This window comes from Trichomycterus rosablanca, chromosome 17 (assembly GCF_030014385.1).
Source record: "Trichomycterus rosablanca isolate fTriRos1 chromosome 17, fTriRos1.hap1, whole genome shotgun sequence".
Classification (NCBI taxonomy): domain Eukaryota; kingdom Metazoa; phylum Chordata; class Actinopteri; order Siluriformes; family Trichomycteridae; genus Trichomycterus; species Trichomycterus rosablanca.
The window spans coordinates 23,062,500-23,079,869 of NC_086004.1; the positions used below are offsets into that span (position 1 = coordinate 23,062,500).

The window sequence follows — 17,370 nt, forward strand, 5'->3', positions numbered from 1 at the left end:
CTTGTGGTCATTCATTTTGATGAATTAATAGATGTTTCATGTATTAAGGATGGTAAAACTGATTGCTAAAGAAAATGGCAAGTAAAACTCACTTGCTTTTCTGATGTTGACAACATTAAACGTAAAGATTTGTTCTTTTATGACTGACCGTTTGTCGATATGCAGTACAGAACTGTTAATTAGTTTTGGAGACATGTTTGGCTATGTCTGAGGGTGGATGGACAAAAGGGGCTCCTCATTGCTATGGCAAGTGCAGCTTCTGCTGACTGGCTAATGGCAGCTGCAGAGTTTGTAAATAGTAAAAATCAATGTCTGTTGCTGCATATGATACTGCTGTGTGAAATGGCTTTGGCTGCTTACGCATGTTTTGCAGGGGGTATATGTTAAGTCTCGAGTATAGGTGTCGCGTGACAACAGTGGAGGAAAGAAACAACTGAGTAATTGGAATAGATTGGGAGGAAAAGGTAAAAATACATAAACAGAATTCTAAAGGCCTGTGGTTGATTAACAGTTTTCAATGTATAGCCAATTAAGGAATGGAAACGAAGGGTCAATTAGCCTTTGATTAGGCATTTTAACAATAATCCTTTAACAGATATTAGCTTTGTAGGAACAAAACAAATCCTGATAAGTCTGAAATGAAATAAGCTGAAGATCGCTGGTCAGTAAGTTGTTGTCCACTGCCATGGTTGTGTGTGTGTGCACATGCCCAGCTGTCAATATTTTATGGCAGTAAATAAAAATAAAAAAAGAATTCTCCAGTAATGTGTACTCCATTTTTGTGTTGTGTACTTAAGAATGTGATCAGATTTGTAAAAAAAATTGTTTAATTAACAAAAATGCACATATTTGATCACTAAAAAAATGTATGAGTTAGCTGCTTGATGTGCCATGATATTTAATGTTTAAGTGATGAGAAAGTAAAGCATCCAGAAACAAGAAATCTGACAGCTTTAAACATTTGAATTGATCTACAACCCTACTGAGAGCAGCTACTTACAAAAATGTATGTATTACAATATTAATATGATGGGGCTATAAATATAGTGCTTTTAGAAACCGATCACTGCAATTAGATTAGCAGCTAACACTAGCGACCAAGCTAACAAGTACCATGTTGTCAAACTTGGGTATTAACTCACAACTGTAATGTCTTGTAGTTATGTATACTGCACAGTGCACAAGTCTTTAGTGTATATCTTTCATAATAATAGTTATGGCGTATGAGCTATTTGAGTTTTAGTATCTCAGCTGTGAACTAGTTGGCTAGGTATTGACTCCTTTCACGGCTATTCTAAGCTTATTAGTAGAGGTGGGCGGATCGATCCAAATATTGATACTTTATTTTTACTTTTTCTCCGCTACATTTATCCCGTTTCATAAGAAAGTAGAAACCAAAGCTGTGTCCGAAATTGCTACTTCCAGACTGAACAGTACGCGAGAGCAGGTAGTGTGTCCGAATACGGTAATATTCATTAAACCGTATGCGAAAAGTACCCGGATGACCTATTGCATGGGCAGCCATTTTTGAGTATGCAAACAGCACACTACGGTCCGATAATCCCATAATGTAACGGCAGCTGATAGATGGCAGAGAGTCGCTCTTTACAAGTGTAAGTAAGCAAAAAAAAACATGTTTAGCTCATATAAAACCACCTGATTTCCTGTGCTCTCCTTCACTGTTCAGTTTGACAGTAAAGCACTGCGTTCACCTCTCCTGAAACACTCGATGTGCCTCAGTGCTCAGAACACAACATGGAAACGTGTTGAAGTTTTTTACTATTTTCATTAGTATTTGAGCTCATGTACAGACCAGGGGCAGCTCATTCCTTAGGGTGATCAGGCAACGCACCACCAAAGGGCGGAAGGGAAGAAATTTTTCTATCACAGCTGTGACTGTTCTGGACAAGTCTGTCTTGCCTTTGAATATCGTAGTCCAATCAGTGTCGAGTCGTGTTCCGTACAGTACCGCCCCTTTTGGGGCAATTTCAGTCTGATCTCAGTCAACTGATTGAAAATCGCCCGGATTGCTCTCATAGACTCATATTCAGGCTCTTTTTTTTTCGAACTGTAGGCGCTGCAATACATTCTGAATGGGTTCCGGGAGGGCACGCACTTACGTGCTTGCGTCACACGTAACCTGGTGTCGCGATCGCGTCACTATGACTACCATCACCTCAGTTCGGAGCAACTCCATCGTGTCATTAAGGGAAATGCCATTCAGTCATCGTAGTAATCAGGATAAATTAGCAACTAAGGAATTAGGGCCACCCAGACCAAATTTAAACATCAAGCAAGTATCTACAAAGGGGGAAAATTACAGTAAATTACAAGTAAGTAATATAATTTTTAAAATGTGAATTGTGATTGCACTTATTGTATCTCCTAAATTGTTTAATTGTACCTGTAGTTCCAAACAAACCATAGAGCCCCATTCATTTCCACTACTTATCAAGCATTTTTAGCTGTATGTTGCTTTGTTTCAAAAAATTATGAATTTAATGTCATTAATATACTTATTCCTGTTATTGTTTAGCATCTGCTCAGCACTAAATGTTACATGTTTATCTGAATTAATAGGTATAACCCAAATTAGCTTAGTCAGTTAAGCTTAATTAATGACACTAGAGTCTTTTTACCTAAAATGAGTTGATTAATCAAGAGTCTTGTTACAGAAATGATCATAAAACATTAGAACCACAATAAATCATTATACTTTTACTTTCATACTTAAGTACATTTGAAGGTAAATACTTTAGTTCTTCTACTCAAGTGGAGATAAAGAGTATTTTTACTTTTACTACTACTTTTACTGGAGTAATATTTTACCTTGGATATCTCTACTTTAACTCAACTATATGGTTTGTGTACCTTGTCCACCACTTACATTAGACAAAATGAACTAGTGCATATTAATAATGAATTCATTAATGTATTACATGTAGGAATCAATTATTAATCACTCATGAAATAAGAGATGAATGAATGCTTTTTCATGTACCTGCACTATAATGTTAAAGGTACGGTAGGTAGTGTGTTTATCAATCTGTTCATTCAGTGCAGTTCATTAAACCTTATGAATCCAGCCACATGGCTTAGTGTTTAGCCAAAATGATTATTATTATGAATCCTCAGGAAAGTGAAGGGAGATTATAGTTTATGCAAAAAACAAAACATAAAAAAACTTGTCTATACTCTATATTGTCTCTACTACTTAATGATATGGCATTATGTAATGTACAGTGTATCACAAAAGTGAGTACACCCCTCACATTTCTGCAGATATTTAAGTATATCTTTTCATGGGACAACACTGACAAAATGACACTTTGACACAATGAAAAGTAGTCTGTGTGCAGCTTATATAACACTGTAAATTTATTCTTCCCTCAAAATAACTCAATATACAGCCATTAATGTCTAAACCACCGGCAACAAAAGTGAGTACACCCCTAAGAGACTACACCCCTAAATGTCCAAATTGAGCACTGCTTGTCATTTTCCCTCCAAAAAGTCATGTGACTCGTTAGTGTTACTAGGTCTCAGGTGTGCATAGGGAGCAGGTGTGTTCAATTTAGTAGTACAGCTCTCACACTCTCTCATACTGGTCACTGAAAGTTCCAACATGGCACCTCATGGCAAAGAACTCTCTGAGGATCTTAAAAGACGAATTGTTGCACTACATGAAGATGGCCAAGGCTACAAGAAGATTGCCAACACCCTGAAACTGAGCTGCAGCACAGTGGCCAAGATCATACAGCGTTTTAAAAGAGCAGGGTCCACTCAGAACACACCTCGCGTTGGTCGTCCAAAGAAGCTGAGTGCACGTGCTCAGCGTCACATCCAACTGCTGTCTTTGAAAGATAGGCGCAGGAGTGCTGTCAGCATTGCTGCAGTGATTGAAAAGGTGGGGGGTCAGCCTGTCAGTGCTCAGACCATACGCCGCACACTACATCAAATTGGTCTGCATGGCTGTCACCCCAGAAGGAAGCCTCTTCTGAAGTCTCTACACAAGAAAGCCCGCAAACAGTTTGCTGAAGACATGTCAACTAAGGACATGGATTACTGGAACCATGTCCTATGGTCTGATGAGACCAAGATTAATTTGTTTGGTTCAGATGGTCTCAAGCATGTGTGGCGGCAATCAGGTGAGGAGTACAAAGATAAGTGTGTCATGCCTACAATCAAGCATGGTGGTGGGAATGCCATGGTCTGGGGCTGCATGAGTGCAGCAGGTGTTGGGGAGTTACATTTCATTGAGGGACACATGAACTCCAATATGTACTGTGAAATACTGAAGCAGAGCATGATCCCCTCCCTCCGGAAACTGGGTCGCAGGGCAGTGTTCCAGCATGATAATGACCCCAAACACACCTCTAAGACGACCACTGCTTTATTGAAGAGGCTGAGGGTAAAGGTGATGGACTGGCCAAGCATGTCTCCAGACCTAAACCCAATAGAACATCTTTGGTGCATCCTCAAGCGGAAGGTGGAGGAGCGCAAAGTCTCGAATATCCGCCAGCTCCGTGATGTCGTCATGGAGGAGTGGAAAAGCATTCCAGTGGCAACCTGTGAAGCTCTGGTAAACTCCATGCCCAGGAGAGTTAAGGCAGTTCTGGGAAATAATGGTGGCCACACAAAATATTGACACTTCAGGAACTTTCACTAAGGGGTGTACTCACTTTTGTTGCCGGTGGTTTAGACATTAATGGCTGTATATTGAGTTATTTTGAGGGAAGAATAAATTTACACTTTTATATAAGCTGCACACAGACTACCTTTCATTGTGTCAAAGTGTCATTTTGTCAGTGTTGTCCCATGAAAAGATATACTTAAATATCTGCAGAAATGTGAGGGGTGTACTCACTTCTGTGATACACTGTATGCTAATATAATGTACTGTGTGTTAACAAGAACGACCTATTAACAAGTCATTATAAACATCAATCTTCCACTTTATATACCAAATTGACATAAAAGCAGATGCAGTAAATGTAAACGCAGTTGAAAATACCCAGAAATTGTACAAATGTTTATTATTTGCCGTTTAATATTTCATTTACTGCTGCCTGTCCCATATGAGAACATGACAGCGCCGGGTTTGTTTGGAACTATTGAAGGGTTACATGAACCACGTGACCGCGTAGCGGCGAGATCAAGGAGTGTCGCAACTCTCTCCATCTACGGCTCTGCTCCTGATCTGCCGTGTGGTGTTGTCGTCACGTGACTAAGGGCACCGAGACCGAACACATGTAGCAGAGAGAGAGAGAGGCTGCGTCCGGAATCGCATACTTCCATACTCAATAGTACGCGAAATGAGTACGCGAGAGCGGTTAGTATGTCCGAATACATATTATACACAAAGAGGTACGCGAGAAGTACCCGGATGACCTACTTATTGGGCAGCCATGTTTGAGTATGCAAGCGATGCACACTTGCGGTCCGTTAATGTATCCCATAATGCAACTGGAGCTGCGTAGGCGTTCGAAGCGTAATAAGAAACAAGAAAGATAGCGGTCCTCTGTTTACAAGTGTAAGTAAGATAAATAAAATAAAACATTTTAAAGACGAATTAATAACAAAAACACGATAAATATCCAAAAGTTTGGCGAGTGGGGTTTGTAATGAGTCTGTAACTATGGTGATATTACGTCATCACGTCCCACGTCATCACTTGACGTTGGAAAGATGGCGGATGTAGTGCGTAGCAGTGTCGTGTGCATACTGCATACTTCTGTACTGGAAGTATGTACTTTTTTACCTGCAGAGTAGTGCATACTTCCTCCAATCTAGTACATACTCTCTAAGTATGCGATTCCGGACGCAGCCAGAGAGAGAAGGCTGGAAGAGAGAGAGAGAGAGAGAGAGAGAGAGAGAGAGAGAGAGACTTTTTTGACTTTTAAGATCATTTATTATTCCATTGAAATAATACAATTATAAAAGCATTATCTTATTTGAGATACCAAGAATAAAGTAAATAATTACACATAGAATTATATTATATAACCACTTTTCTATGCATCACCATGATTTAAAAAAAATGGGTTCTTGAAAATATAAAAGCATCATGTATATCATATATTAATTCTAAAAAAACACACATCTCATAATTCCGACAGAATTCGACAGAAAAACACCAAATTAAACCATCATCATCAAAGGAGCATAAAACTTCGTCCTGAGCCCAAATTGAGCAGAAGTCCTGAAGTTTGTTTATTAATTTAAAATAAGAAAACTCAATTCTTAGTCTGATTTTGATCAGAGTTTTTAGCATTGTGTCAGCGTTCACAGTTCCTATTCCTTTCAGTTTATTTTTTCTTGTTAGCCAAATGGCTAGCTTTGCTTGACCCAGTATAAAATTGATCAGACAAATTTTCTCTTTTATGATACATTGGTCCAAAAATAAAAAGATTGTCCGTCAGCAGGACCTCGAGGCCTGACAACCAGGATGTGATTGTCTGGAGCATGGTTTTAAGTCTAGGGCATCTTAGAAATAGATGGTCAATGGTTTCCTCCTTTCCACAGAAAAGACATGACGTTGATATAGCGGTGTTGAGGTGAGCGACATGTCGATTGGTAGCTATTGCTTTATGTACAATCCTCCACTGTAGGTCAGCAGTACGCTTCTCTATTGGAGGTTTATACAGTGTCCTCCAGCATCTTTTTGGGGAAGATCCTGATGGCAACAGACTCACCCAGCCAGATTCTTTTACAGGGGTAAGAGAATTCTGGTGCAGTACTTTTACACTCACCATATATAATGCTTTTTTGGAGGCACTTTCCAAGTCTGTAAGTTCCGGAGTGTTTGATGACAGTAATGACCCTTCCTCAGGTTGGTTTTCTATTGCTGCTGAGATAAGGAGAGAGGGGAAAGGTTCACAATGTTCTTCCTCCTCTTCCTCCAGAGCCTGTCTGAAGGTTGGTGGTAGAGATGTAATCACCTCTCTCATCATTCTTTGTAGCAGACGGCTGGACCTGATCTTTGTTTCGGTGCTCAGTATGCTTATGGGCTTCCAAGTTCCACCGGCCCGTAGGCTGCCGAGCTTGTTAAGTCCAGCTTTGAGAAAACTGGCGTATACTGTAGGATTGCAACATCTCTGTCTGTAGCATCGGGTTAAAAAACAGCGGTTCTTCATTAATACAAAAGAGTGGATGTATTACAGCTCTAGTGCTCTTGAGCACAGATGACCATGCTTTTAAAACTGACTGATAAAAGCTGGAGGTTTGGGTCAGTCTCATAACTTTCAGTTCTTGTACGAATAGATGTTTATCATATCCGGCATTTTCCACGCGCTGTAACAGTTGGCATGCTGTTACATTCCATGCAAGTCCCTCATTATATAAGAATCTTTGGGCTGTTTGTAATCTGAAGGCCTTTATGCGGCTAGGAAGGTCGATTAGACCCTGCCCTCCTTCCTGTAAAGACAGATATAATACAGGAGCCCGGGTCCAGTGCTGTCCACTCCAAAAAAACTTGACAAGTTTCTTCTGTATTTCTCTTATAAGGCAATCTGGCGGTTCCAGGGCTACAAGTTTGTGCCACAACATTGATGCCACCAGGTTGTTTGTGATGAGCACTCTTCCCCTATAAGATAGCTGGGGAAGGATCCAGGTCCATCGAGAGAGTTTTTCCTCCACCTTTTCGACCACTCCTTCCCAGTTTTTGTCCTGGTATTCTTCTGTTCCTAAGAATACTCCCAAATATTTAATTCCTCTTCTACCCCACTGTAGGTTTTCAGGTAAGACTGACTGGCTCTTGATTTTGCCACGGCCCTACAAGAGCAGATTCCGATTTATTCCAATTTACTTTTGCCGAGGATGCTGCTGTATATTTATTAAGACAGTTAGTCAGAGCTTGGACGTCATCTTGTCTTGTTATGAATACTGTGACATCATCAGCATAAGCTGACAAAACAAGCTTTTTTTGTGAACCACACATACTGAGACCTTGCATTTCAACTCTTAATCTTTGTAATAAGGGTTCAATAGCCAGGCTGTAGAGCTGGCCTGATAGTGGACATCCTTGCCTTATACCACGCTGCAGCTCAACAGGACGACTAAGTCCTCCCCCTATTTTCAGTAACGCTACAGCACCGGAATATAAAAGTTTTATCCATGCTAAAAACTGATTATTAAAACCAAAAGCTTCAAGAGTTTTAAAAAGATATGTATGATCAACTCTGTCAAACGCTTTTTCTTGATCAATAGATAATAATCCAAGACTTTTAGGTTTCATTCGACACAGATCAAAAATATCCCGAACAAGGAAGATATTGTCCATTATGCATCGTCCTGGTATACAGTATGTCTGATCTGTATGAATTAAAACCTCAATGTATGTTTTAAGTCTGTTAGATAAAACTTTTGATACAATTTTATAATCTGTGCAAAAAAGTGCTACAGGTCTCCAATTTTTTAAAAGACTCAAATCCCCTTTTTTTGGTAAAAGAGATAAAACTGCTCTTGTACAGCTGACCGGAAGCCGTCCATTATTAAAAGACCAGATAAAAACATCATGTAAATCGATTCCAGCAGCACGTCCTGAAGATAGCTGTTGTACAGCCTCGGAAAGTTCATTAAAATCTATGTTTTCCTCCAGTTCTTCAGCTTGTGATGGGCTCAGTCTTGGTAAGTCCTGTAGCAGTTCATCTCTACAGATTGGATCTGTAATGTCCGCCGAGTAGAGTTCAGAATAAAAATTCAGTGCAATGCTTCTCATTTCATTCATGTTTGTGGTTAAAAGTCCATTTGGATGTTTTAGGTGCAGCATTTGGTTCTGTGACCTTCCTCCTCGGTTTAGATTAAAAAAGTAAGATGTTGGAGCATCCATGTCTTTAATACTGGAGTATCTGACCCGAGTTAGAGCTCGCTTTGCTTGTTCATGAAGATAAAAACCAAGTGCTTTCTTTTTCTCCTTCCAGCTCCTTGTTTTTTCTGTGTCATCACTTTGAATTATTTCATTTTCTAGTGCTTTAATTTCTCGCTCTAAGTCAGCTAATGTATTTTTTTCGATTGTTTTTTTCTGATCCACATATTGTTGACAGAAAATTCTAATGTTGGTTTTTCCTAACTCCCACCACGTAGCTAGACTCTCATAATTGCTTTGGTCTAATTTCCATTTTTCCCAAAAGATCTTAAAATTATTATAGAAATGTTCATCCTGTAATAGTTTTGTGTCAAAGTGCCAAAGTGGTGTTGGTTTCACCTTCTCCAACATATTAATATCTATTGTTACTAACTGATGGTCAGAAAATCCACTCGGGTAAAAACAATTGTTAAAAAACTTGTTCCTATCTTCTTTACAAATATAAAAGCGATCTAGTCTTGCAGCGCTTACTCTATTTTCTGTTATTTTCATCCATGTGTATTGTTTGACATCGGCGTTCTGCTCCCTCCAAGGGTCTACGAGTCCCTGAGCTTTGATTAATGTATTTAAAAGCTTTAATGAATTGAAATGAGGTTCTTCTCCAATACGATCTTTTGTAAAATCACAAGTGCAATTCCAATCCCCTCCCATCACAACTATAGCATTATTTTTTTCCTGTTTCAATTTTTCTTTAAGTTTATCCAGACTTTTTATTCTATCTGCTCCCAGATTAGGCATATAAACGTTTATTAAAAGGAAAGCTGTATCTCTAATTTTTGTTTTTAGCATTAAAATGCGGCCTCGCTCAATTTCTAAAACTTCAGTCTTAGTTAAACTTTGTTTCTTAGATATTAAAATGGCAACGCCAGCAGTAAAATTTGATCCATGACTTAAAAAAGAAAATTTATTCTCCCAGAACTATTTTAATTCTGCTTCATTTTCCTTATCACTATGTGTTTCCTGTAGGAAAACTATATCTAGATTTTTTTGTTTTATAATTTCTGATATTATAGCCTGTTTATTTCTGTCTCTACCTCCATTAATGTTTATAGTTCCTACACGCAACTTATCCATGGAGATAAGATAGAAATAAAAAAGAGAACAGAAGAAGACAGTAAAAGGGAAGATAAAAGCCATATTGTGTGATTTAAAACCCATAATTTTAGCAAGATTCCTTTGTTTCTTTCATTTCTTTCCGCAGCTTTGTCACGAACTTTCTTAGTCTATATCTTTTCTGCTGACTCAGTTCAGCCATTGTTGCACTCTGTCTTGCTTTTTCAACAGATTTTATGAATTTTTTGACATCTGGAAAAAATTCCATAACTTCTACTGTTTTCCCAAAAGTGTCATCCAAAAACTCGTTTAACTCATTTACTGAATAAAGCTTTTGGTCCGTCCCAGGGAGTGATACAGCCTCTGAGATATCTGAAGCGGCGTCATCCTCCATTATCTCAGATTGAGTATCAGGTTTTATGAAATATTCTAAACCTTGAAAGTCATACTGAGAGGGGGGTCCATTGTAATTGCATAAATGCAGAGTTGCAAAAGTCAAATGGCTCACAGGTTCAATAGCTTAAACAACAAAGACACTATGATCTAATTGATACCAGCTTGTATCAGCAGGTCAAGGCCTTTTTTTATCTTAGTAATACTTAATCCTACTTAACTATGCCCATCTTGTGTGGAAAGAATAAATGAAACACAATTGCAGTTGTACAAGTACTCTCAAATAGATGTTATATATCTATTTTATTTAGGCACATTATGACATACCCGTTACATAATAATAACTTCTAAATTTTTTGTGCTCTGTAATACATACAGTGTATCACAAAAGTGAGTACACCCCTCACATTTCTGCAAATATTTCATTATATCTTTCCATGGGACAACACTATAGACATGAAACTTGGATATAACTTAGAGTAGTCAGTGTACAGCTTGTATAGCAGTGTAGATTTACTGTCTTCTGAAAATAACTCAACACACAGCCATTAATGTCTAAATAGCTGGCAACATAAGTGAGTACACCCCACAGTGAACATGTCCAAATTGTGCCCAAATGTGTCGTTGTCCCTCCCTGGTGTCATGTGTCAAGGTCCCAGGTGTAAATGGGGAGCAGGGCTGTTAAATTTGGTGTTTTGGGTACAATTCTCTCATACTGGCCACTGGATATTCAACATGGCACCTCATGGCAAAGAACTCTCTGAGGATGTGAGAAATAGAATTGTTGCTCTCCACAAAGATGGCCTGAGCTATAAGAAGATTGCTAACACCCTGAAACTGAGCTACAGCATGGTGGCCAAGGTCATACAGCAGTTTTCCAGGACAGGTTCCACTCGGAACAGGCTTCGCCAGGGTCGACCAAAGAAGTTGAGTACACGTGTTCGCCGTCATATCCAGAGGTTGGCTTTAAAAAATAGACACATGAGTGCTGCCAGCATTGCTGCAGAGGTTGAAGACGTGGGAGGTCAGCCTGTCAGTGCTCAGACCATACGCCGCACACTGCATCAACTCGGTCTGCATGGTCGTCATCCCAGAAGGAAGCTGACGCACAAGAAAGCCAGCAAACAGTTTGCTGAAAACAAGCAGTCCAAGAACATGGATTACTGGAATGCCCTGTGGTCTGACGAGACCAAGATAAACTTGTTTGGCTCAGATGGTGTCCAGCATGTGTGGCGGCGCCCTGGTGAGAAGTACCAAGACAACTGTATCTTGCCTACAGTCAAGCATGGTGGTGGTAGCATCATGGTCTTGGGCTGCATGAGTGTTGCTGGCACTGGGGAGCTGCAGTTCATTGAGGGAAACATGAATTCCAACATGTACTGTGACATTCTGAAACAGATCATGATCCCCTCCCTTCAAAAACTGGGCCTCATGGCAGTTTTCCAACAGGATAACGACCCCAAACACAACCTCCAAGATGACAACTGCCTTGCTGAGGAAGCTAAAGGTAAAGGTGATGGACTAAACCCAATTGAGCACCTCAAGTGGAAGGTGGAGGAGTTCAAGGTGTCTAACATCCACCAGCTCCGTGATGTCATCATGGAGGAGTGGAAGAGGATTCCAGTAGCACCCTGTGCAGCTCTGGTGAATTCCATGCCCAGGAGGGTTAAGGCAGTGCTGGATAATAATGGTGGTCACACAAAATTTTGACACTTTGGGCACAATTTGGACATGTTCACTGTGGGGTGTACTCACTTATGTTGCCAGCCATTTAGACATTAATGGCTGTGTGTTGAGTTATTTTCAGAAGACAGTAAATCTACACTGCTATACAAGTTGTACACTGACTACTCTAAGTTATATCCAAGATTCATGTCTATAGTGTTGTCCCATGAAAAGATATAATGAAATATTTGCAGAAATGTGAGGGGTGTACTTACTTTTGTGATACACTGTATATACTAGTTATATCAATTTAGTTTGTGCATAAATATATATGTATTTCTGGAGTTCTTTGACCTGTCAGTTTATTGCCGGTGGGTGGGGCTGGCTGTTAAAAGCTAGCGTGTGCTTTCTCTGAGAGATATGTCACTGGCTATCAGCTCTTTTTTTTAATTGCTGCTCATGCAAATTCAGAAATTAGAAACCAAAGTACAGAAGGTGCTCTTAGTGGAAAATAAATGGAACCTCAACATGCTGATTTTACAGCATCCCAGCCATTAAAGAAATAAATAACTGGTAAAAAGCCCAGGTGTATACTTTATAATTAGCATTTAACAACTGAAAAACAGAATCGATAAACTTTGAGTAAATAGGTAAAATACCAGAAAATAAAGTCAATTACACTTCTTTAGACTCCAGGCAGAGGATGTTTGGCAATATGTGGATTTAAACTACCAATGACATTTTTAGAATTCAGTCAATTACAATTAACCCCAAGAACAGAACGTCACAGCTGTCACAACAACATTTTAGGTGACACTTCATCTTGACCCAAACTATAAAAAACTATTACTTTTATAAGAATTAAATAGTAAGTGTTTATTTGTTGATTGTAAAAACTATATAATATATATATAGTTATATATATAACAGTACAGCACGTACTGTTTAAATTTTGGTGTTTATACCAGAAGTCTAGACTACTGTTTTGGCTGGTTTGACAGTGTCTTTAAGCAGCAAGTAGTCAGAGATAAAAGTCGGGGCATAGGAAAGTGGCAGCCAGAAAAACTTTGCATCCCAGCCAGGAGAGTAACGGGAGCGTGGATGCGCGGCTGACACGGCATGCTCCATACAGCTCACAACCTTCATCAAGTCACCATCAGGCATCTTGGAGAACTTCTCTTTCATTACATTCTCCACTGGAAAGCACAGTGAAATGAAAATATGTGTTAATTAAACACAAAATACAATTTAACCTACTCAGATTTTAATGTTAATTTACTATTTCTAATTATTTACAGATTAATATTTGGGAAAATATTTGTTACCACAGGTGTATACTTTCATTTTTTCTATTAAAAATACTTTTTATAGTTATTTTGCATTATTAGTATTTATTTACATATTGTTGGTGTTGGATTTATTTTCCCAAAATGTATTTATTTTCTAAATATTTAAATATCGGTTGTGACAGGCTTAAGCAGTGGTGCTAAATCATCATGTCTAATTGTATTTCTATACTAAAACAATTTATGGGCAATACAATTTATGTTCAATAAAGGTATTGTACTGCTTGGTTTTTAGTTTATACATATATACCTTTGCTCATGTAGTTATCTCCATATTCCTCCTTTAGGTCTTTTGGCAGTCGCTCCCAAAGCATTTTAACATTCTTCATTAGCACATCTGTGTCTGTCACACTGGTCTTAAAGAAACCTGGCTCGATACACAGGACCTTTACTCCAAATGGTTTCATGCACCTCCTGAGTCCTCAAAAGAATGAGATAAGTAGTCATGTTCTGTCTTAAAAGTAATTTAATTTAAATAGTACATGTTTGTTATTTGGCAACCACTCTTATAAACAGCATTACATTACATTTGTTTTAAATGATCATAATTAGTTTCTACTGGGGATTCGTATCTCACTGCCTTTAAAGAGTTTGCAGGTTCTCCTTCTGTCAGTGTTGATTTCCACCTAATATAACTCTTAATGGTCTTTTAAGTGTCTTAATAGTATTTACCATAAGCTCTGCTCATTAGCTATGGCCAGTTGTTTAAACTGCCTACAACTATACAAAGGTTTCACTAAAACTGTTACAATGCACTTATTAGCATACTAATTTGACATGTTTTAGTATAACAGCAAAAAAAAAAGTCAACAAAAACGTTTCAAATGTTCAAACTTTTGCATAATACTTAAGGTTTCAAAACAAGTAGGCTACCCTAAACTGCCAATATGTAATGAGTGAATGATAAAACTGACACCCTGTCCAGGGTGTATTCCCACCAACGCCACCATGACAATAATCAGGAGGAGGAATATTAATATTAATATATTTAATATTGTAGAATATTAAAGCAGTGTTCGTGGAGTTAAGGTAAAATGTCACCATTGTTAAGAATAAGCAAATATCAAGATAAAAAAAAAAAAGACGTTTTAAACGTCAGTGTAACCACTCACATATTAAGTATGTACTAAGTATGTACTAGTTATGTACTACTTCTATAACCAGTTATTTAACTGAGGCAACCTTTCACACTTTTTACCTGAGGCTGTCGTTGAATGCTTCCACACCATATTTGGATACACAGTATGGTCCCCCAAATGGACTGATCCGACCAAATACACTGGCTACATTCACAACACGTCCTTTTGCTTTCTTGATGAGGGGAAGAACACTCAGCGTGATTGCAATGACACCATCCAGGTTGACATCGAGCATGGACTTGTAGTCCTGCAGCGTTAGCCAGTCACAGGGTGCCGAGGGGACGGAGACCCCTGCATTATTCACTACTGCCCATAGACCTGGTGATTAGAGCAGAGTTTTTACAATGTATTATGTTTCACATAATACAACCATTCATAAACCCTTCTTCTTTTGATTTGGTTGTTTCTATCACATGACAGCTACCAACCTGAATAATGAATAATGCCACATCTAAAATGTTTCTATCTGTGCTGTGTAATTTGCTCACCTATCTGCCCCACATGATCTTTAATAAAAGCTGCAGCCTTCTCAATACTTTCAGGTTTCCTCACATCCAGAGACACTGTAGACATTCTAGATGAGCAGGATTTTTTCAGCTCCTCTTCACCCTTCTCAGTAAAACATCCTGCCACCACACAGAAGCCACACTTGTCCAGATGGCGTGCTAGAAGGTTTCCAAAGCCTGTGTCACAGCCGGTGATGTACACATACTTTGTACCTCTGTCAGGGACTCGTTCCAACTCACGGAACCAGCGCATCACATAGTACAGCACAATCAGCACCAACACGTACATCCACATGACTGCACAGAACAGTTACAATAGTGTCATCATACATGGTGCAACTTCCTAAAACAGTTTTGTAAAATAAACCAAACATCAAAACATCTGGAGCCCTATCTGATTACATTCCATTGTAATTATTTAAGTTATCTAATTAAAATGACCAAATTGAAAGTTAGTTGTGTGATAAAAATGAATACTCTAGAGACAAAATTATCTGTGATGAAATCCAATCATATCATACTTAGACAAAAAACAGTCATGTCTGTGTAGACACTCGATAGCACAGCTGAGGTTTGACCTCAGATCTCAGCAGTGATGGGCTGGCATAATAGACCTGGATTTAATATCAGAACACGATCAGTAAATAAACTGTAGTTAATCAGTAGCAGAGACAGGGCTCAAAGCTCATCAGGCTTGAATCTACATTGAATCTACCAATTCTACAAAGAGGTTTAGTACTTTATTAACATCTAGCACCAGTTGGTAGAAGACATGTCCATATGGGTTTTCTCCAGGTACTCATATTTCCTCCTACCTCTAAAAACATGCAGAAGGCCTAGTGCAATAGACAATGGTCTAGTATTTAAGTTCTGTAATATCACAAGGCTGTATTTGTATCAATGACCTGCTCAAGGTGTTTCCTGCCTTTCACCCAATTAATCAGACCTCATCATGCAGGAGTAAGCAGTAAAAATGCATGAATGAATTATTGTATTTGTATTAATATTATATCAAATAAAACACAATTACAGTTATACTGGCTATTTAGCTTCAAATAAATGACCAAAAACCAAAAGTTCACTATTTAATAATTAATTGTTTTTATTGCAAAACAACAGTAAATGCAGTAATTTGCAGCACTAAAATACAAATAAAAGACATATAAATTATGAAAATCTTTAGCTGGAACTGATTACTTATTATATTATGCTATAATATATTATTTTGTATATCTTTAGAGGGCCCTTACGATTCCACTCTTGTGTCATGATTCAAAACTATGCAATTACTATGTCATTTAGTAGTAATTACTGACTACTACATGTTTTGTTTTAAATGAGATTTAAAACACAGGGTAATTTATACAGGACATGTATTGCTTTATTCTACAACACCATTATTAACATATTTTAATGCATTAACATGTATTTATTTTAAAGCGTATTTGATTCTAATAAATAAATACAAACAATTTAGATGCAATAGCTTTCATATCATTGCGGAAAATATGCAAACAAATCTAAGACTTATTTACTGCACATGAACCACAAGCATTATAATTTAAAAGTTCAAGAAACTGTACAGATCACAGAAGGTGGATCATAAGGACTATGAGCCATTTATAGAAAACTTTCAGTCTAATTTGTGCAAACAACTGTACTTATGTACAAAAAATATAAAACAGGTCTGATTGCTAGTTTGAGGGGAAAAAACTCGTATAATATCTTCATATCAAAAAACCAACAAAAAACCAACAAAAAACGTATAAAATAACTTTAATTATTTTTGTCACAATTTACAGTGAGAAGCTTCTTTAATGTCTTAACACTGGCATTACATACATGTCAGTTAGAAGTGTAAACTTTCTAACCTTGAGCAGTTTTTCTTCCCTAATGAGGCCCCGTACAGGAGCGGTTTCCTGTGTTATCACAGATCATGAACCTCGAGTGCAACACACTGTAAACTATAGCGGCCACAACATAAATCATATGGCGTGCATATTTAAAGACTGAAAAACAGCTAAAGACAAAAGATTTGTGCCAGATATAAAAAGTTCTCAATGTGTTGAACGTCCCAAAGCGTACAGTGATGGTTTACTATAAGCGCACTTTTAACACTTAGTTTTAAAGGGATTAAGACTAACGCTGCAGTGTTCAAGAACAAAACTAAACACTCTCAAACTCAAAATACTTCAACAAAACATGACTTGTAAAAAGAATGTTTATTTCGCGGGAGTATGCAGACTACATATTTCTGCTAAAGCTTAAAAAGTTTTGTCAATTTAAAGACACATAATACATCAGACCTACCTGCTTCTCTGCGTCCAGGACAGACTGAACAGGTTGTGTGCAGTACTGACCAGAGCGGTAGAGAGAACAGAGTGGCGACTCTCCCATAGGGA

At 38.2% G+C, this 17,370-nt stretch overlaps 1 protein-coding gene across 1 annotated transcript; it reads right to left on the minus strand.

Moving 5' to 3' along the window:
* Positions 1-12,551: 12,551 nt before the first annotated feature.
* Positions 12,552-17,370, minus strand: LOC134331640 (retinol dehydrogenase 7-like). The gene is made up of 5 exons (XM_063013133.1): positions 17,279-17,370; positions 14,951-15,265; positions 14,522-14,780; positions 13,574-13,737; positions 12,552-13,173 (listed from the first exon to the last, which is right to left on the minus strand). The coding sequence occupies exons 2-5, from the start codon at positions 15,261-15,263 to the stop codon at positions 12,950-12,952; spliced, it is 960 nt and encodes a 319-aa protein (XP_062869203.1). The 5' UTR covers positions 15,264-15,265; positions 17,279-17,370; the 3' UTR covers positions 12,552-12,949.

Coding starts and splice junctions, on each gene's coding strand:
- LOC134331640 (XM_063013133.1), bottom strand. CDS start 15,263: ATGTGGATGTACGTGTTGGTGCTGATTGTGCTGTACTATGTGATGCGC. Junction 13,738..14,521: donor GCATTCAACGACAGCCTCAG/GTAAAAAGTGTG, acceptor TTGAGGACTCAG/GAGGTGCATGAAACCATTTG. Junction 13,174..13,573: donor AGATAACTACATGAGCAAAG/GTATATATGTAT, acceptor TGTGCTTTCCAG/TGGAGAATGTAATGAAAGAG.